The following is a 16,606-nucleotide window of genomic DNA, read 5'->3' on the forward strand; positions in this document are numbered from 1 at the left end:
AAAAGCATTTTCGAAGAAATTTAGAAAGAGGCGCGACAACGACTAGAACTCTGTCAGTGGTGTCCTAGGATTTTTTTTTTTATTTTTCGTTTCTTAGAGAGCCAAGTCCCTAAGAGATAAATGGTTTTTTGCATTTTACATACATATATATATGTATAGGGACCAAGATTCGCGAGGACACACGAGTGTCACGTAAGATCCTCCTGAGAATCGATCCTGCGGTTTAAAAGAACGTGTACGATAAATATTCTCATTCTCCTTCCTCCACTGATGTTTGTTCCAAGGACTTTCCGCATAAACGTTCCACTCGCATTCTCATAAATATTGTAACAACGACTTCATTCCCCAACGTCTTTTCGTATAAGCTTTTCATTTATCAAAAACGATTCTACCAAAATCATCGCAATTGCAAAATTTTTCATTTTCTTTCTGTTTTTTTTTCGTAAAAAAGGATCAAATTTGAAAAAAATAGTCAAATTAAAAAAATTACATAATTGTAATAATAAAAAGTAATTTTTTCAAAATTTTTCAAACTTCTCATTGATTTTGATTTTAATTGAGATATATTTACAAAAAAAAACGAATTGACGCGACAAAAAAAAACAAACTTTTTCCTTTGAAAGATGTTCCATGACAGGAGACCACAATTCTTGCAACTTTTGTCCTCGCAGGCCATAAATTTTCGACAAGGCTGGCTGACAGTATCGAACGATTTCGTCACTGTCAAACGAAAGGAGATTGCCATTTACATGAATCACGAACACCATCGTCTATATATATTTCCATTCGTGCGCAAATTCTCAAAAAATCGAACAAAAATTAAAAATACTTTATTTTTTCCAATTCATATATATTTAAAAAATATTTCAAAACAATACAGTAGGTGTATTTACATATAATTTCCTCAAAATATTTTTATACTCTCGCCAATTTTGTTCTTGAAATGAATTTCAGTAGGAAATTAATCTCATTCATTTTGTCTAGTGTGGTTTTCGCACAAGCGGTGGTGGTATATATATGTATATACGTAGATTAAAATCGCGTTAACCGTTAATCAAGCTAAGCGACAGTAGAGAGTGCAGTGTGCTCTATGGTATTATCCAAAACAAACCCGCGCGCCCGAGTTTCCACGACTTGAATCCCCTCAGCATGATCCGGTTGACTTCCTGCTGCCAACTTTCCTAATCCCCCAGTTTCTACTTTCAACCCATTTTCCAAAACTACAGCGCTGGATCAGAGACCAACTCACGAGAGTGTATTCAAAACAATGTGAAAAGGAGACAAAAAATAATAAATTACCGTCATTATATTATTTAATTTTTAATTTAAACGTACGGTGCAGTAGATTGGTGATTGGTACGCATGCCACTTGCGCGCGCAGAACACGCGTCAATTGAAAACGTTTTTTTTCCACTACTTTTTGCGCTTGTAGGAAACGCGCGTATTTTTTCCTACTACTTTTGTACGCGCGTAGGAAATACGAGTTAAGTGAATGCTTTTGCTTCCACCAGTTTCGTACGCGCGTAGGAAACGCTTTCGCTTCCACTACTTTCGTACGCGCGTAGGAAAGGTGCATCAATTGGAAGGTGTACGCTTTCACTACTTTTGTACGCGCGTAGGAAACACGTGATAATTAAAAGGCTTTTAAGCAGCGTCTACAATAAGGCCGTTTGAGCGCGTCCGACACGCTTATTGTAGACTCTGCTTTACTCCCACCAGTTTCCTACGCGCGTAGGAAACTCGCGCCATTTGGAAGGCTTATTTGCTTCCATTACTTTTGTACTCGTAGGAAACGCGTTCGTTTCCACTACTTTCGTACGCGCGTAGGAAAGGTGCGCCAATTGGAAAGGTTTTGCTCTCATTACTTTTGTACGCGCGTAGAAAACCCGCGCCAATTAAAAGGCTTTTGCTTCCACCAGTTTCGTATGCGCGTAGGAAACGCTTTCGCTTCCACTACTTTTGTACGCGTGTAGGAAAGGTGCACCAATTGGAAGGCCGTTTGAGCGCGTCCGACACGCTTATTGTAGACTCTGCTTTACTCCCACCAGTTTCCTACGCGCGTAGGAAACTCGCGCCAATTGGAAGGCTTTTGCTTCCACCAGTTTTCTACACGCGTAGGAAACTCGCGCCAATTGAAAGGTTTTTGCTTCCCACCACTTTCGTATGCGCGTAGGAAACGCGCGCTTATTGGAAGGCTTATTTGCTCCCATTACTTTTGTACTCGTAGGAAACGCGTTCGTTTCCACTACTTTCGTACGCGCGTAGAAAAAGTCCGCCAATTGAAAAGTTTTTGCTCTCATTACTTTTGTACGCGCGTAGGAAACCCGCGCCAATTAAAAAGGCTTTTGCTCCCACTACTTTCGGACTCGTGGGAAACGGATTCGCTCCCACTGCTTTCACAGAAAATTAAAAGGCATTAAAATAAGCTGCAACGCTTATTATTTTAATGCCTTATATAATTTTTTGTGTTCATACGCGCGTAGTAAACGCGCGCCAATCGGAAGGTTTTCGTTCCCACCACCGCCAATTAAAAGGCTTTTGCTCTCACTACTTTTGTACGCGCGTAGAAAACCCGCGCCAATTAAAAGGCTTTTGCTCCCACTACTTTCGGACTCGTGGGAAACGGATTCGCTCCCACTGCTTTCACAGTAAACGCGCGCCAATCGGGAGGTTTTCGTTCCCACTCCTGCCAATTAAAAGGTATTTTGTCCCCATCATTTTTGTACGCGCGTAGAAAACACGCGCCAATTAGAAGGCTTTTGCTTCTACTACTTTCGTACGCGTAAAAAATGTGTTCGCGCGTAGGAAATGCGCGCCAGTTTTGCACATAGAAAACGCGCAACGTTCTTCATACAATTTTTACATGAAAAAATTAAAATTATTATTAAAGCAAAATAAATAATTTGTATTTTAGAGAAGAACATATACAAGAGAAAGATGGTGCACGCGTGAGAGAGAAATAGTTACATTGGGGGAGGAGGAGGAGGGAAACGACAAAGTGCGTTCGTGTGTACGAACAGGAAGCATACGCACGTAGGGCGCAACAGTAGCCGTAGCGCCGGTTAATTAGGGTTTAAGTTTATGAGGTGCAGGCGCGCCTGCCCCATACTCCCGCCACCCCGTTGAACGTCCTCTGGCCTTCCCCTCTCTACCTCCCAACACCCCGAATCCTATCCCCCTTTTTGTATACACCCCATATATACATACAACTCGAAAGCCAACACCGTGAAACTTTATATATAACACACTACTCGACATGATATCAAGCTTCACACGCAAGTAATATAATAAACGTTCGCGGCCTCGCGAGTTTATCGCGCAATAGTGGACCGTCAAAATTTACGATACTCCAAAAAAGCGGAAGGAGGATGAAAATTGTTAGTTGATATCTGAAGCTAATCGCCATGAGGCGGCGTGAAGCCTTTGATTCGAAAAAGCTTTCTTTCTCTTTCTCTCTCTTTCTCTTTTGGCTGAAGCTTTTCTAAAGTGGCATTGACCTCGGATTTAAATTGGCTACACTGTTGGAATGTTTTGGAATTTAAGATTGCGCATGCTTTATTCCAGTCGGAATTGGCTTTATTTGAAATTTTAATTGGGATTTAATTAGAGTTTTATTTCGAAGAAAGTGCGGCTAGTTTTTTACAATGCGGTTTATCTCCGCGCGCGGTACAGAAAGAGAAGATTAATGAAATATTTCGCATTCTTTTTTTTTTTCGAGAGAGAGAGAGAGAGTATATTTTTATTTTTTTAAATAAATGTGCCAATTTAATTATACGAGAGGGAACAATAAAGAAAAAAAATTTTCTAAATAGAACTGAAATTTTGCGTAGAGAATATAAATATTTAAGCAAAATTGTATAGAATGTCACGTTCGTATAACCGTTTAAAATTAATTTCGCCGTGCAAATGTCGATGATTGTCGCTTCAACAAATTTCACAGTTTCTCTCTATTTCTATATATAAAATCAAATTGTTATCTTTATTTCATAATATTAACACCTTGAAAATAATTTCTAGATGAAATATATATTACAAATTCGAATTAGATTTCTATTTTAATATATAAGCGATATTATATAAATTGTTTAAATTTCAAAGAGTATATATTTTCTCATGGACCGTGAAAGAGCGAGCCGCACACTTAGATTTCACAGGTGCAATTATATGCAAATTTTGAAAATTTACAATACTAATAATATTCTATAGTGATCGAGAAATGGAATTGGAGACAATGAATCGTAAATTCAGAAACTAAAATGATCCTTATTCTATATACATATACGTATAGAATATTGCAGGGGAAAATTTACCAAATAATTTACGCACTTAAATGAAAGATTTATCTTTAAATAAAAGAGAAGAAAGAATAAATTTCTTTTTTTTACAAAATCATAACAACATGCAAGACCGTTTTTCTATTTTACTTTATCGATCAAAGAAACGAGGAGAGGGAAACAGTTTGCGTGTAACCCCATATCAAAAGGAAAAATCTTCTGTCGCGCGAATGTGACTTTGCGTGCAGCCATGCCACCAGAGTCAGACAAAAAAAAAAAAACGAAAAGATAAGGACTGCCAACCTCTCTCCTAGTTAGAATGACTAGCGCGCAAATGAGTTGAATTTCTTTTTACAGAAACGTTGACAAAAACTAAAATTCTCGCTTAAATGAAAACATATTTCATTTCTTTTTCTAATTAGAAAATATTTGATGTGTTTTTAAAAATGTGCGCAGCGATTGTTGCGCATCCCTACTCTACCAATCACGCGCCTCGTGCGAATTGTAGAGAGTAAATGCGCGCCAATCCCAATGCTCCATCCCCCACTTTTCTAATTTATTCTCCAATTAGAAACTAATTTTTCCAATTGCGAATAATTAGATACAAAAAGTAATTATAAAAATAGAATTTTTTCTATTTTGGAAGTAAACACGAATTTTATAATTTGTAAATAAAATTATATTTTATGAAGCAAACAAACATAAAGTAGAATTTTTATCACACACAAAAAAAAAAAAAGAAATAGAGACTTCGAAATTGGAAAGCTATATAGTGGCATTGAAAATTTATGCGCAAATTTGAAAGGTATATGTAGAGCTAACAGCGCTGCTGGGTGTAATTAAATCATGCCGACGGTTTTGCAATTAAACTCGATTATTTGCCCGTCGCTGCCCGCCTCACCCCATCCCAATTTAACTCTTTCAACCCCTTCGACGCCAACTTACCCCTGCAATATCTTTCGCACGGTAATATTGCCGCTCGAATGAACGCTCTTTCTCTCTCTCTCTCTTTCTCTCACGGTGATTCGTAAAAGTTGACTTCGGACAAGTCTAATTACAAAGATGATGCATAAACTAATGAATCGACACTGTTTTACTTTCTCTTGCGATAAATTTAAAATTTTCCTTTTTAGTTTATTTAATTTATTATTATTTTAATCGCTATTTAATAAATTTTAAAATGTAAAATTTTGTGAAAATAATTCGATGAATCTAATAAATTAATAAAGGCTTGATATTAATTTTTAATCTCTATTAAAGTAAGAAAAAAAATAAGTACAAGGATTGCCCCAAATATGCGTGTTAAATGGCAGTTTTCATTTTGGGCTTCGCGTGTGCTACACATTGATTTCATGTGTAAGTACTTCCGACACACCCACGTACATGAAAGCTCTAAACTATTTACTCAAAGTTTTGCCACACACAACTTACTCGATATAACTTTCAATGATACCTCAACAAGGACCGCAACTCTATTTCGCCATGATTCACATTTCTAGATTTTACTATTTTCTTTTACTATACTTTGCTATTTTTTTATTTATTTACTAATTACTATTTGATTATAACTTATTAAAAATTACAACAAAATATTGAAAATGAAGAACAAAAATTAAAAAACCCCCTATAAAAATTTATTTTACAGGTAACGGCAAATTTTTTTCTTTTTTGAAAAAGATTAATGTTCCTCTATAAATATTTTGATGTCTTCATTTTATGGTCTGGCAAAAATTTTTTTTTTTTTTTGTTTCCTTTTGACGAAACAATCTATCGAAAATTATATGAATCTTCCGAGAGAGAAAGATCTCTAAAATTCTACAATATATATAATAACCGTTATTTTCCAGCAGCCGTATATAATTTTCGAAGCAAGCCAAAAAAAAAAAAAAAGATATCCCGTATGCGTTTACAACAACTTTGCAACAGGTATGTTTTGACAAGTATGGTTAAGTCAGGTAAAGCTTTGGTGTTTACCTTGTTTAACAAAAGCGGGACCGATACGGCCAATAAAGTAATTTAAACCAGAGCAAAACTACTACGCCGCAAAACCGTTGATGATTTACAATCCGCAATGTAAATGCGCACATAATTTGAAAACCATATCACTGACAAAAATTCTCATTGTTCAAATAAAAATAAAAACTGATTCCAAAAAAAAATTTTCAAAAAAGACCAAAAACCAAACAAAACTTTAATACAAAAAAACCGTTGCAAACACAATTTACAATACATAATACAAATATTACACTGATTTTAAAAAAAATTTTTACCGCATATAGAATCATTTTACAAACGAAAAAAGAAAATGAAAAAATTTTGAAATTTGTGTTTTGGCATTTTTAATTCTTCTGCCGTTTTCACAAAAAAAAAAAAAAAAATTGTACACTGAAGAAATGTTTTTGATTCAAATAATCGGATAGACGTCAAATAAATGTTTATTTACATTAAAATAGTAAAATAGTAAAATTTTTAAATAGCAAAATATTAAAATAGCAAAATATTAAAATAGCAAAATATTAAAATATTGAAATAGTTAAATACAGAAATAGTTAAATAGTAAAATAGAAAAATAGCAAATTAGTAAAATATTAAAATAGCAAAATAGTAAAATAGAAAAATAGCAAATTAGTAAAATATTTAAATAGCAAAATGGCAAATTAGTAAAATATTAAAATAGCAAAATGGCAAATTAGTAAAATATTAAAATAGTACAATACAGAAATAATATAATAGTAAAATAGCAAATTAGTAAAATATTAAAATAGCAAAATAGTAAAATAGAAAAATAGTAAATTAGTAAAATATTAAAATAGCAAAATAGTAAAATAGAAAAATAGCAAATTAGTAAAATATTTAAATAGCAAAATGGCAAATTAGTAAAATATTAAAATAGCAAAATGGCAAATTAGTAAAATATTAAAATAGTACAATACAGAAATAATATAATAGTAAAATGGCAAATTAGTAAAATATTAAAATAGTACAATACAGAAATAATATAATAGTAAAATAGCAAATTAGTAAAATATTAAAATAGCAAAATAGTAAAATAGAAAAATAGCAAATTAGTAAAATATTAAAATAGCAAAATGTCAAATTAGTAAAATATTAAAATAGTACAATACAGAAATAATATAATACTAAAATAGCAAAATATGCAAATATTAAAATAGTACAATACAGAAATAATATAATAGTAAAATAGCAAATTAGTAAAATATTGAAATAGCAAAATAGTAAAATAGAAAAATAGCAAATTAGTAAAATATTAAAATAGCAAAATGGCAAATTAGTAAAATATTAAAATAGTACAATACAGAAATAATATAATAGTAAAATAGCAAATTAGTAAAATATTAAAATAGCAAAATAGTAAAATAGAAAAATAGTAAATTAGTAAAATATTAAAATAGCAAAATAGTAAAATAGAAAAATAGCAAATTAGTAAAATATTTAAATAGCAAAATGGCAAATTAGTAAAATATTAAAATAGCAAAATAGTAAAATAGAAAAATAGCAAATTAGTAAAATATTAAAATAGTACAATACAGAAATAATATAATAGTAAAATAGCAAATTAGTAAAATATTAAAATAGCAAAATAGTAAAATAGAAAAATAGCAAATTAGTAAAATATTAAAATAGCAAAATGTCAAATTAGTAAAATATTAAAATAGTACAATACAGAAATAATATAATACTAAAATAGCAAAATATGCAAATATTAAAATAGTACAATACAGAAATAATATAATAGTAAAATAGCAAATTAGTAAAATATTGAAATAGCAAAATAGTAAAATAGAAAAATAGCAAATTAGTAAAATATTAATATAGCAAAATAGCAAATTAGTAAAATATTAAAATAGAACAATACAGAAATAATATAATACTAAAATAGCAAAATATGCAAATATTAAAATAGTACTATACAGAAATAATATAATAATAAAATTGTAAAATATGCAAATATTAAATAATTATTAATTGAATCAATTAAAATAATATTTGTTCCAAATACAAAAATTATTAGTTCAAATACAGTTTATTTAATTGAAATAAAAATTATTTACCTCCAGTAAACATTAATTTCAATTCAAATATGTATTAAACATTTCAAACAAAGATAATACTTAAATAACCGATTATTCGAATCAAATAATTTTTTTTTCACCAACATTTAATCTCGAACTTCAAAAATTTGTACAATTTCAAAATTTGACCAAAACTTAAATTAATTTCAAAATTTCTCAAAAAAAAAGAAAATGTTATCCCGCGTTAAGCACACACGTTTAAAAATCCGTTACATTTTTTGGCAGCGTTTTTCGTAAAAAAAAAAAAAAAAAAACTTGTATCGGTTCGAGTTGCCAGCAAACGACTGAGGAGTCTTCTTCTTTCGATTTTTTTCCCCCCCTCAAAAAAGACAGACAAAACCATAAAAAAAAAGAAGTGCCGAAAAAAAAGAAGATCCTCAATATTTGCAGCGAGTGACCCAAAACTTTCTCCTTAGAAATGTTTTTTTGTCAGTGTTATATTATACATATATATATATAGTCTAGACTCACTTTCACTGAATATATTTTTTGTGCTAAAGAACTAATGAAGGAAATTGTGTCGTTTTTTTATGAGAGAGTTTTTCAAAAAAAAAAAAAGAAGAAGGCCCTAAAAACGAAAGCTGCTGAAAATTGACCGTCCATAAAAAAAAACCTCTCCCTTTTGTTGGAAGGCGTAAAACTCAAGAGATAGAGAGAGAGAGAAAGAAGAGCCGTCGGAAGAGCTCATAAAAAGTTTCGAGGTATCTTTTCTTAATTTATTTCCGCTTCTTCGCAATGTATACCTGTGGGGAAGTACCTGTACGATATTTATAAATAGGCAAATTTTTGACACAATTTGCATCGTTAGAAAAAAAAAAAAAAAAATTCTTTTATAGAGGTCATAAAAATTATTTTTTTTTGGCTAATTTTATATATTATATTTATAGAGGGTGATTTTTATGTTCCAGATCCACTAAAAATTCCTTTTTTAAACAAAAATGAAATTAAAAATATTTTAGTTGCCCTGGAATATAAAAATCACATTTATATCATCTGCACTCAAAATAATGAAATTTCGAAAAATAAAAAATGGAATTTAGGTTAAATTTGTCATTTTTTCATGAATATATTGCTTATATACTATATATATATATAGTTGTATAAATTATAAGAAAATTCAAAGTCACGTAGAAGAAATATATTTCAGTGGAAAATGCAACTTTCTTCCTCGTTTCTCTCATTGGAAATTTCCCGTGGCTCTTTCTCTCGTCGAGTAGGAGAGAGCAAAACGGAGGATGCGACAATATCCGGCGCCCCGGCGTCCGACAACTGATAACGCTAGGGGATGTTTATGTGTGCGTTTATAATACGTCTGGGGGGTTATGCTCAACCCATTCGATCCATTCAGATATTGTCCTACCGGCAATGATACAGATTTCTAATTTTTATAGAAAATCAAAAAAAAAAAAAAATTTATCAAATCTTTTTATTTTAATAATAAATTTCAAAAAAAAAAAATTAATAAAATTATTACAAATTTTGGTATAATTTTTCATTTGTTAATTTAGAAAATAGAAAAAAAAATCTAAAATAGAGACATTAGACACATCTGGTTACAAAAAAAGTTAAATTATGACTCAATGATCTCTAGTAAGCATGTGACTTGAAAAATTTTTAGTGTATTTTTTAAAAGACATATGAACTTGAAGGTCTTGAGTCCTTGGACATTAAAAAAAACTACTCAAGGATTTTGTGTTAATGGCAAAACATTTAGAAGAATTGTTCCAAGTTTTTTCCCCTATTTTTCGTCAAGAATACAAAAAAAAAGAAAATAAAATTCATCCCTGAAAAACAGAATACTTCCGGGATATGTATCAACATAAAGAAAATTTCCAAACAATTTATTTTCCTTCAAAATGAGAGGGAGAAAAATCATATATGAGTTGTAAAAAAAGCATTCAACAAAAATTCGGTATTTTTTTTATATTATTTATTATTATCATCACAGAAAATTAAAAGGCATTAAAATAAGCTGCAACGCTTATTATTTTAATCCAATTTTGCTTATTTTAATACCAAAATGGATTAAAATAAGCAAAATTGCATTAAAATAAGAAGCGTTGCAGCTTATTTTAATGCCTTTTAATTTTCTGTGATTCTATTATTTTATTTAGTATTTTTTATTTTATTACTAATTTATTATTTTTATACCAATTTATGATTTTTATTTTATTTTTTTAAAAACTTTTTTGTATTAATTTATTATTTTTATATCCAATTTTTATTTTCATTTTATTATTATTTTTTTTTATTAATAATTTATTATTTTATTTACTTTTTAAAAGAGAAAAATAAGTGAAATTGTGGAAAAAATTGCCATTAATTTCGAAACAGGAAAATAAAAAGAAAACACCAATAAATATATATTTAATTTTGATGAAATGCACCACGCCCAATATTGTGTGTACACTTATAAAGTATATATCCTTACGTAGTGCACAAGCAGCAGTAGCAGAGTCTTGTGTGTGCTTACTTTGGCATTTTCTATGTAAGGTACTTCAATGATATATCGAGAAATATATTTACGATCTAGAGACGAGCCGAGTGCGGACGACGTGGCTGGGGCTCCAAGATAGCGAGATACGAATATAGAGGCCCGGGTTTTCGGGATGAAACTCGAGGGGATGAAAGGGGGTTGTTCGCTCAACCCCCCCCCCACCCCGCAAACGTCCAAACGACTGATGTACGACTCCCTCGCGCATAGCAGAGCGCATAACTTTTATCTTACCTCTCTGAGATCTTTGCGAGAGAGACACACACACACACATACACGAAAAAGAGAAAAGAGAGAGAGAGAGAGGAAGAGAGAATGAAAAAGGAGAGAGAGAGAGAGGGGGGTTTCGAGGACGATATTACGCTGCCTCCAAACATTCTGAACGCCCGGGTCTCTCTTCTCGTGCCAGGGGGCCATAGAAAATGTCCGCCCTTTTCCTCGTGAGAGGGTGTGCAAGTGGTTAACGCAGCCATTTCACGCCTCGAGAAGCATCCAGCTTCCTCGAGCCGCTTACCTCATCCAAATTCTAACCGAATCCATTTCTCTCTCATTCCTTCGAAACGAATTTCTATTTACACTATGAGAGGATGAAGAGGTTACAAATTTTTTTTTTTTCGAAAAAAGTATGGTATGTAAAAAAATTCTCCCGTGACAAAAGTCACCTGAATACTGAAATTTATTTTTCAACTTTTTTTTTTTTTAGTATTTTTATAAAGAAATTAAGTTTGAAATAAATTTTTATTTGATTTAAATAATTTTATTTAGGCCGAAAAAAAATGTTACTTTGCTCTCTAAATCTGAATTAGTAAAAATGTTTACTAATTTAAATTAGTGACTCACTTTTTGCTTTAGAATTAGTTAAATTTTACTAATTGTTAGTAAAAGTTACTAATAATTAGTACTAATTCAGAAGCAAAAAGTGAGTCACTAATTCAAATTAGTAAACTTTTTTACTAATTCAGATTTAGAGAGTGAAACAAAAAAATTATTAAGATCTGAGACAAATATTTTTCTTTATTTAAATAAATTTTATTTGCATTATATATAAATCAATGCAAAAAAAAAAAAACAACGTTTTAAGAAAAATATTGTGAAAGACTATATATATAATTTCAAACAGTAACTCGACTGTGAGAAAGACGCAACGCCATCTGCTATCGATAATTCGAACTTAAAAACGACGCGCAATACAATAACCAATAAGCTGCAAGGAATTTCCGCCCAATATTATCAAATTTCAAAATGGAAATTCATTATTCCAAAACTAAATTCAATAAAATTATAATTGTTGATTTAAAAATCAAAAACATAATCTGACTTGAATTAAAATAATTTAAAAATTATAAATTTTTGTGTAAATCAAAATTTTTATTTCCAATTTTTAGACTTGAATTAAAATAATTTAAAAATTATATATTTTCGTGTAAATCAGAATTTTTATTTCCAATTTTTAGAGAAAGAATATATATATAAAAATGAGAGGGGGATGATATGCACATGGTGTGGCACTGGTCCCTCATAAATTTAGTGTCACCCTCCATTTTTAGATCATGGCCAAAAGTAGAGGAGTATCGATCAGAAGTCGTAGGGAATTACAGTTGGTGAGCGATTCTCTATTGCCTGTACCAAGTGGTTATATCTACCATACGTCGTGGTGGCATATACGAAAGGGGGCGGCAACCGCAGCACGACTGTCCTCTCTCCACCCACCCACCCCAATTTCACCCCCGAGAGCCAATATTTATCGATCACCCCCGAAGGTATCATCCTGCCATATAGTTTCGCCCTTTTCTTTTTTTTTTAAAAAAAAACTTTCACCCCCACGAACACAGCTGTTCGATGATGCCTTTTTCTCCCCCCCCCCACTTTCAAAAACACATGAAAAATTCAAGTTTTTATTCTTAAAACTTCCCTTTTGAAGAAGAAATCCGACTTTTTTTGTGAAGGAAGGGAAAAAGACTTTTGGAAACAGCCGGCAAAATAGAAGAAATAGAAGAAGTAGAAGAAGAAGAAAAAGAGTAGTTGAGATGGATTTCCCGTATGGACCATCTGCGCAAATGTCCAAACGCGGAAGAGGCACGACCCTATAAATTTTAGTATATTCAACTCCCGGGGTCAGAGGATTAAAACTTATATTAAACGATTTTGCCGATATCGTGTGTGAACGCGCGCGCGCTAGAATCACCCCCCGTCAACGGATTACGCGGAGTTCGACAAAGAGATATTTTCAAGGTTTATTTTGCGATAAAGCACTACTCACCTTGCAACCATGTCCAATGTGGCTTAGCAATATCTTCCTTACCTGTAAAAAAAAAACATAAAACGGTATTTTAGGATTTTATATGCTTTTTATTGAGAGTAATTGCGCGGCAGCAATATATATATATAGTTTTGCAAAAAATTTAATTCTCGAGAGAGAGAGAGGGGGGAGGGGTAAAACAAAACAAAAAAAAAATCTAAGGCATACAAGTTTTGTAAATTGTAACAAACAAATTTTATATAATCACAGAATATCTGTTATATTTTCTAATTTTAGTTGAAAATAGTTTTGAAAATCAAAAAAAATAATAATAATGATAGTAAAAATATTAGTAAAAGTAATAGTAATAAGTAATAGTAAAAATAATAGTAAAATAAATAGTATCAAAATAGTGAAAATAATAATAATACTATTACTAATATACTAATATCACACGAAAAAAAAGTAGAATTTTTACCCCAAAATCGGTATAAAAATTAACTGCAACAAATTTTATCCTAGTTGAGGGCGCCACCGTCTATGTGAATTAGCATTGGTTAAAATTACCCGCAACAAAATTTACCCAGCGTTTTTTCTGTGATACTAATATACTAATACCAATATACTAATTAATACTAATATACTAATATTATAATATACCAATATTAATATACTAATATTAGTATACTAATACTAATTTATTAATACTAATATATGTGCCATTCGACGAGGGGACCTTAAAGGTAAAAATTTTGAGGTTATGTTCAGTGATAGTTTTAGCTTAATTGAACGTTAATTTTCAATAATTTTAAATCAAAATCAGTTTTTATTAAATATATTTGATCTAATAAAGATATAAATATCAGTGTTTTGTACTACGAGTTGACCCTATTTGCGAATTTTCAATTCAAAAATCACAAACATAACCTAAAATTTTTTGCCTCTAAGGTCCCTTTTTTCGTGGAGCATCACATTATATTAATACTAATATATTAATACTAATAAAAATAATAATAATAATTCCAATGATAATTATAATAATACTACTACTACTACTAATAATAATACTACTAATAATAATAATAATACTTATAAATAATAATAATAATAATAATAATAATAATAATAATAATAAAAAATAGATTGCAAATAAATGAAATATTTTTTTTACGTTCTATGTTTAAAAAAAAATTTGAGTTTATTTTGTAAAATCAAATTACATATTCTAGTCATATATATAGTGAATCAAATGTAAGATAAAATGATTCTGGGCAGTTCATATTTACAAAAAGGGAATATCGAATCACGGTTTCGATGTAAAATGTACGATTCAGGTTTAATCTCTCTTTCTCTCTCCCTCCCTCCCTCTATCCTCTTCTCATCCCCTTTTTGTATTTGTATGCTACTAAACTCCCTAGAGGTTATATATATATATGTATACACAGTGAGCTAAACTTTTGCCACGCTATGGATTTACGTCCGTGTAGAGGTTTGGCACAAAGCTAATGGTCATGGCGATTCATTTCAGGAAAATCGTGAACTGTAGTCTCAAAATCATATACCAATAAAAAAAAATTTTTTTTTTTTTTGAAATAAATAGATACTTGTTTTTTTAGTATATTTACAAGGCTATTCTTTAAATTTAGTTTAGTTTTAAAATTAGTTCACGGAAAAAAATTTGAAATCTTTCTCTACAATGGCAAAAATTTGAGCTGTTTTCTCGGCTGTTTTAGTGAAACATATCGCTGTTCCAGGGAAATTTATTGTAGTTCCAGGTGACAATTTTTTTCTGTATTTTAAGTTTAGTTTTTAAATTAGTTTTTAGTTTAGTTTTTAAATTAGATTTTAGTTTAGTTTTAAAATTAGTTTTAAAATTAGTCTTAAGTTAGTAAAAAATTTCACTAAATTCACGAACTAATTCTCACTAATTCAAATTCAAATTCAAACTCGGCTGTGAAAGAGAAAGAGAACGCCATCTACTATCGACCACTCGAACCATAAAACGACGCGAAAAAAAAATTGTGATCTATTTCTGCAATTTAAATAAGAAAACAATTGACAATTTTCTCAGTACATACTCTCTAAATCTGAATAAGTGAAATTTCACTTAAAATGTGTCAAAAGTCTTCCACGTAGAAAAATAAGTGTATATGCACTTAAAAATAAGTGAAACTTCACTTATTTTTGAGTGAAAACCACTTATTTAAAAGTGCATATACACTTATTTTTCTACGTGGAAGACTTTTGACACATTTTAAGTGAAATTTCACTTATTCAGATTTAGAGAGTAAAAATCTTGTACCGATAAAGGTTTATTGTAATCGATGAGAAAATATCTATATTATTAAATTCTTTCTTTAATTCTTATATTTATATGTTTATATTATAGAATTATATATATAGGGTCAAAGTTATCTTCCGATTTCGATATGAGTAAATCGATAATCCAAGGTTCGATTTTCGGGTTATAGAACTATCCCTTTTATCGGAAATACATAGGTAACGTGAATATGGACGCGGACTGGGAACACTGTAACTCCTGCTTGCTGATAATTAGCGCATCCATCAGCTGCAGCAAGCCGCCAGCTAATGCCGATCGTACGTTATCGTTATCACGCTCTTCCCATTTTGCCTCCCTCATACTCTTCTCTACCCCCCCCCCTCTCTCTCTCTCTCTCTCTCTCTCTCTCACTCTCGACACTGGACATCTATTTGTAGCTTGTAGTGCGTACCCAGGGAAGCTTTAGCCCATTTCACCCCTTGAGAGAGAGAGAGAGAGAGAGAGAGAGAGAGAGAGAGAGAGAGAAGGTGTTATATCGGTAACAACGCATGAGCTGTCGATACGACCAATAATCTAATAACCAGTCACTGCCAATGTTATGTCGTAAGTCATCGGTCTGCAGATTTTCCGCGACGTTAGTCGGAAACCAATAAACGCTTTCTCGCGAATTAGCAATTTGTTATAAAAGGTTTGCCTGTCGCACGCCTGTCGAACGTATTCGTCCCCCTTTCTCCCCCCCCCTCCCCCCTTGAATGCCGATTTGTGACTTAATTGCATCCTGGTCGCACAAACGCTTCCGGACAGGGAACTTGTGTCGCGAGGGCTGATTTTTTTTTTTTTTCACTATATATATAGGGGAGAAATGTTCTGTGGTTTGTTAAAGTCATAAGTTTCATATATACGAAAAATGGAGGGTCCAGGATTTAATTTCAGAGAAAATTATGCATTTCTAAAATGACTATTATATTGTCTAAGATAATAATTTTTTACAAATATTTTAATTTCATAAATTAAGGTATCGATGTAATTTTAAGGCAGTTAGAGATTTTTAAGATTATTAATTTAAAAAATTTGTTATACGATATTTTTTGTAAAAGTATACAGTAAAGATGGGGAAAAAAAAATGAGTGATGAAATTTTTAACAATACAGTGTTTTCGCGACTGCCAGAAGCACTTGTATTCGCAAGTGGATCCTGCCTATTTGCCCTAATGCTAATGCGACG

At 31.2% G+C, this 16,606-nt stretch overlaps 1 protein-coding gene across 6 annotated transcripts in view; it reads right to left on the reverse strand.

Annotated features, from left to right (window-relative positions):
* Positions 1-16,606, reverse strand: part of LOC127280923 (homeotic protein antennapedia-like) — a 364,206-nt gene that overhangs the window by 300,763 nt on the left and 46,837 nt on the right. For 4 of the 6 annotated variants that reach the window (XR_007842895.1, XR_007842896.1, XR_007842894.1 and 1 more), the window contains exon 2: positions 13,123-13,164. The exons of the other annotated variants lie outside the window; for them this stretch is intronic. Coding sequence is in view for 1 of the 4 variants with exons in the window: in XM_051304333.1 (XP_051160290.1) it covers positions 13,123-13,164 (42 nt within the window). In the remaining 3 variants the exon portion in view is untranslated. The remainder of the gene's footprint in view (positions 1-13,122; positions 13,165-16,606) is intronic. 6 annotated transcript variants of the gene reach the window in all.

Source organism: Leptopilina boulardi, unplaced genomic scaffold (genome assembly GCF_019393585.1).
Source record: "Leptopilina boulardi isolate dan_hultmark-lab unplaced genomic scaffold, ZJU_Lbou_2.1 LbouV2_258, whole genome shotgun sequence".
Lineage (NCBI taxonomy): Eukaryota > Metazoa > Arthropoda > Insecta > Hymenoptera > Figitidae > Leptopilina > Leptopilina boulardi.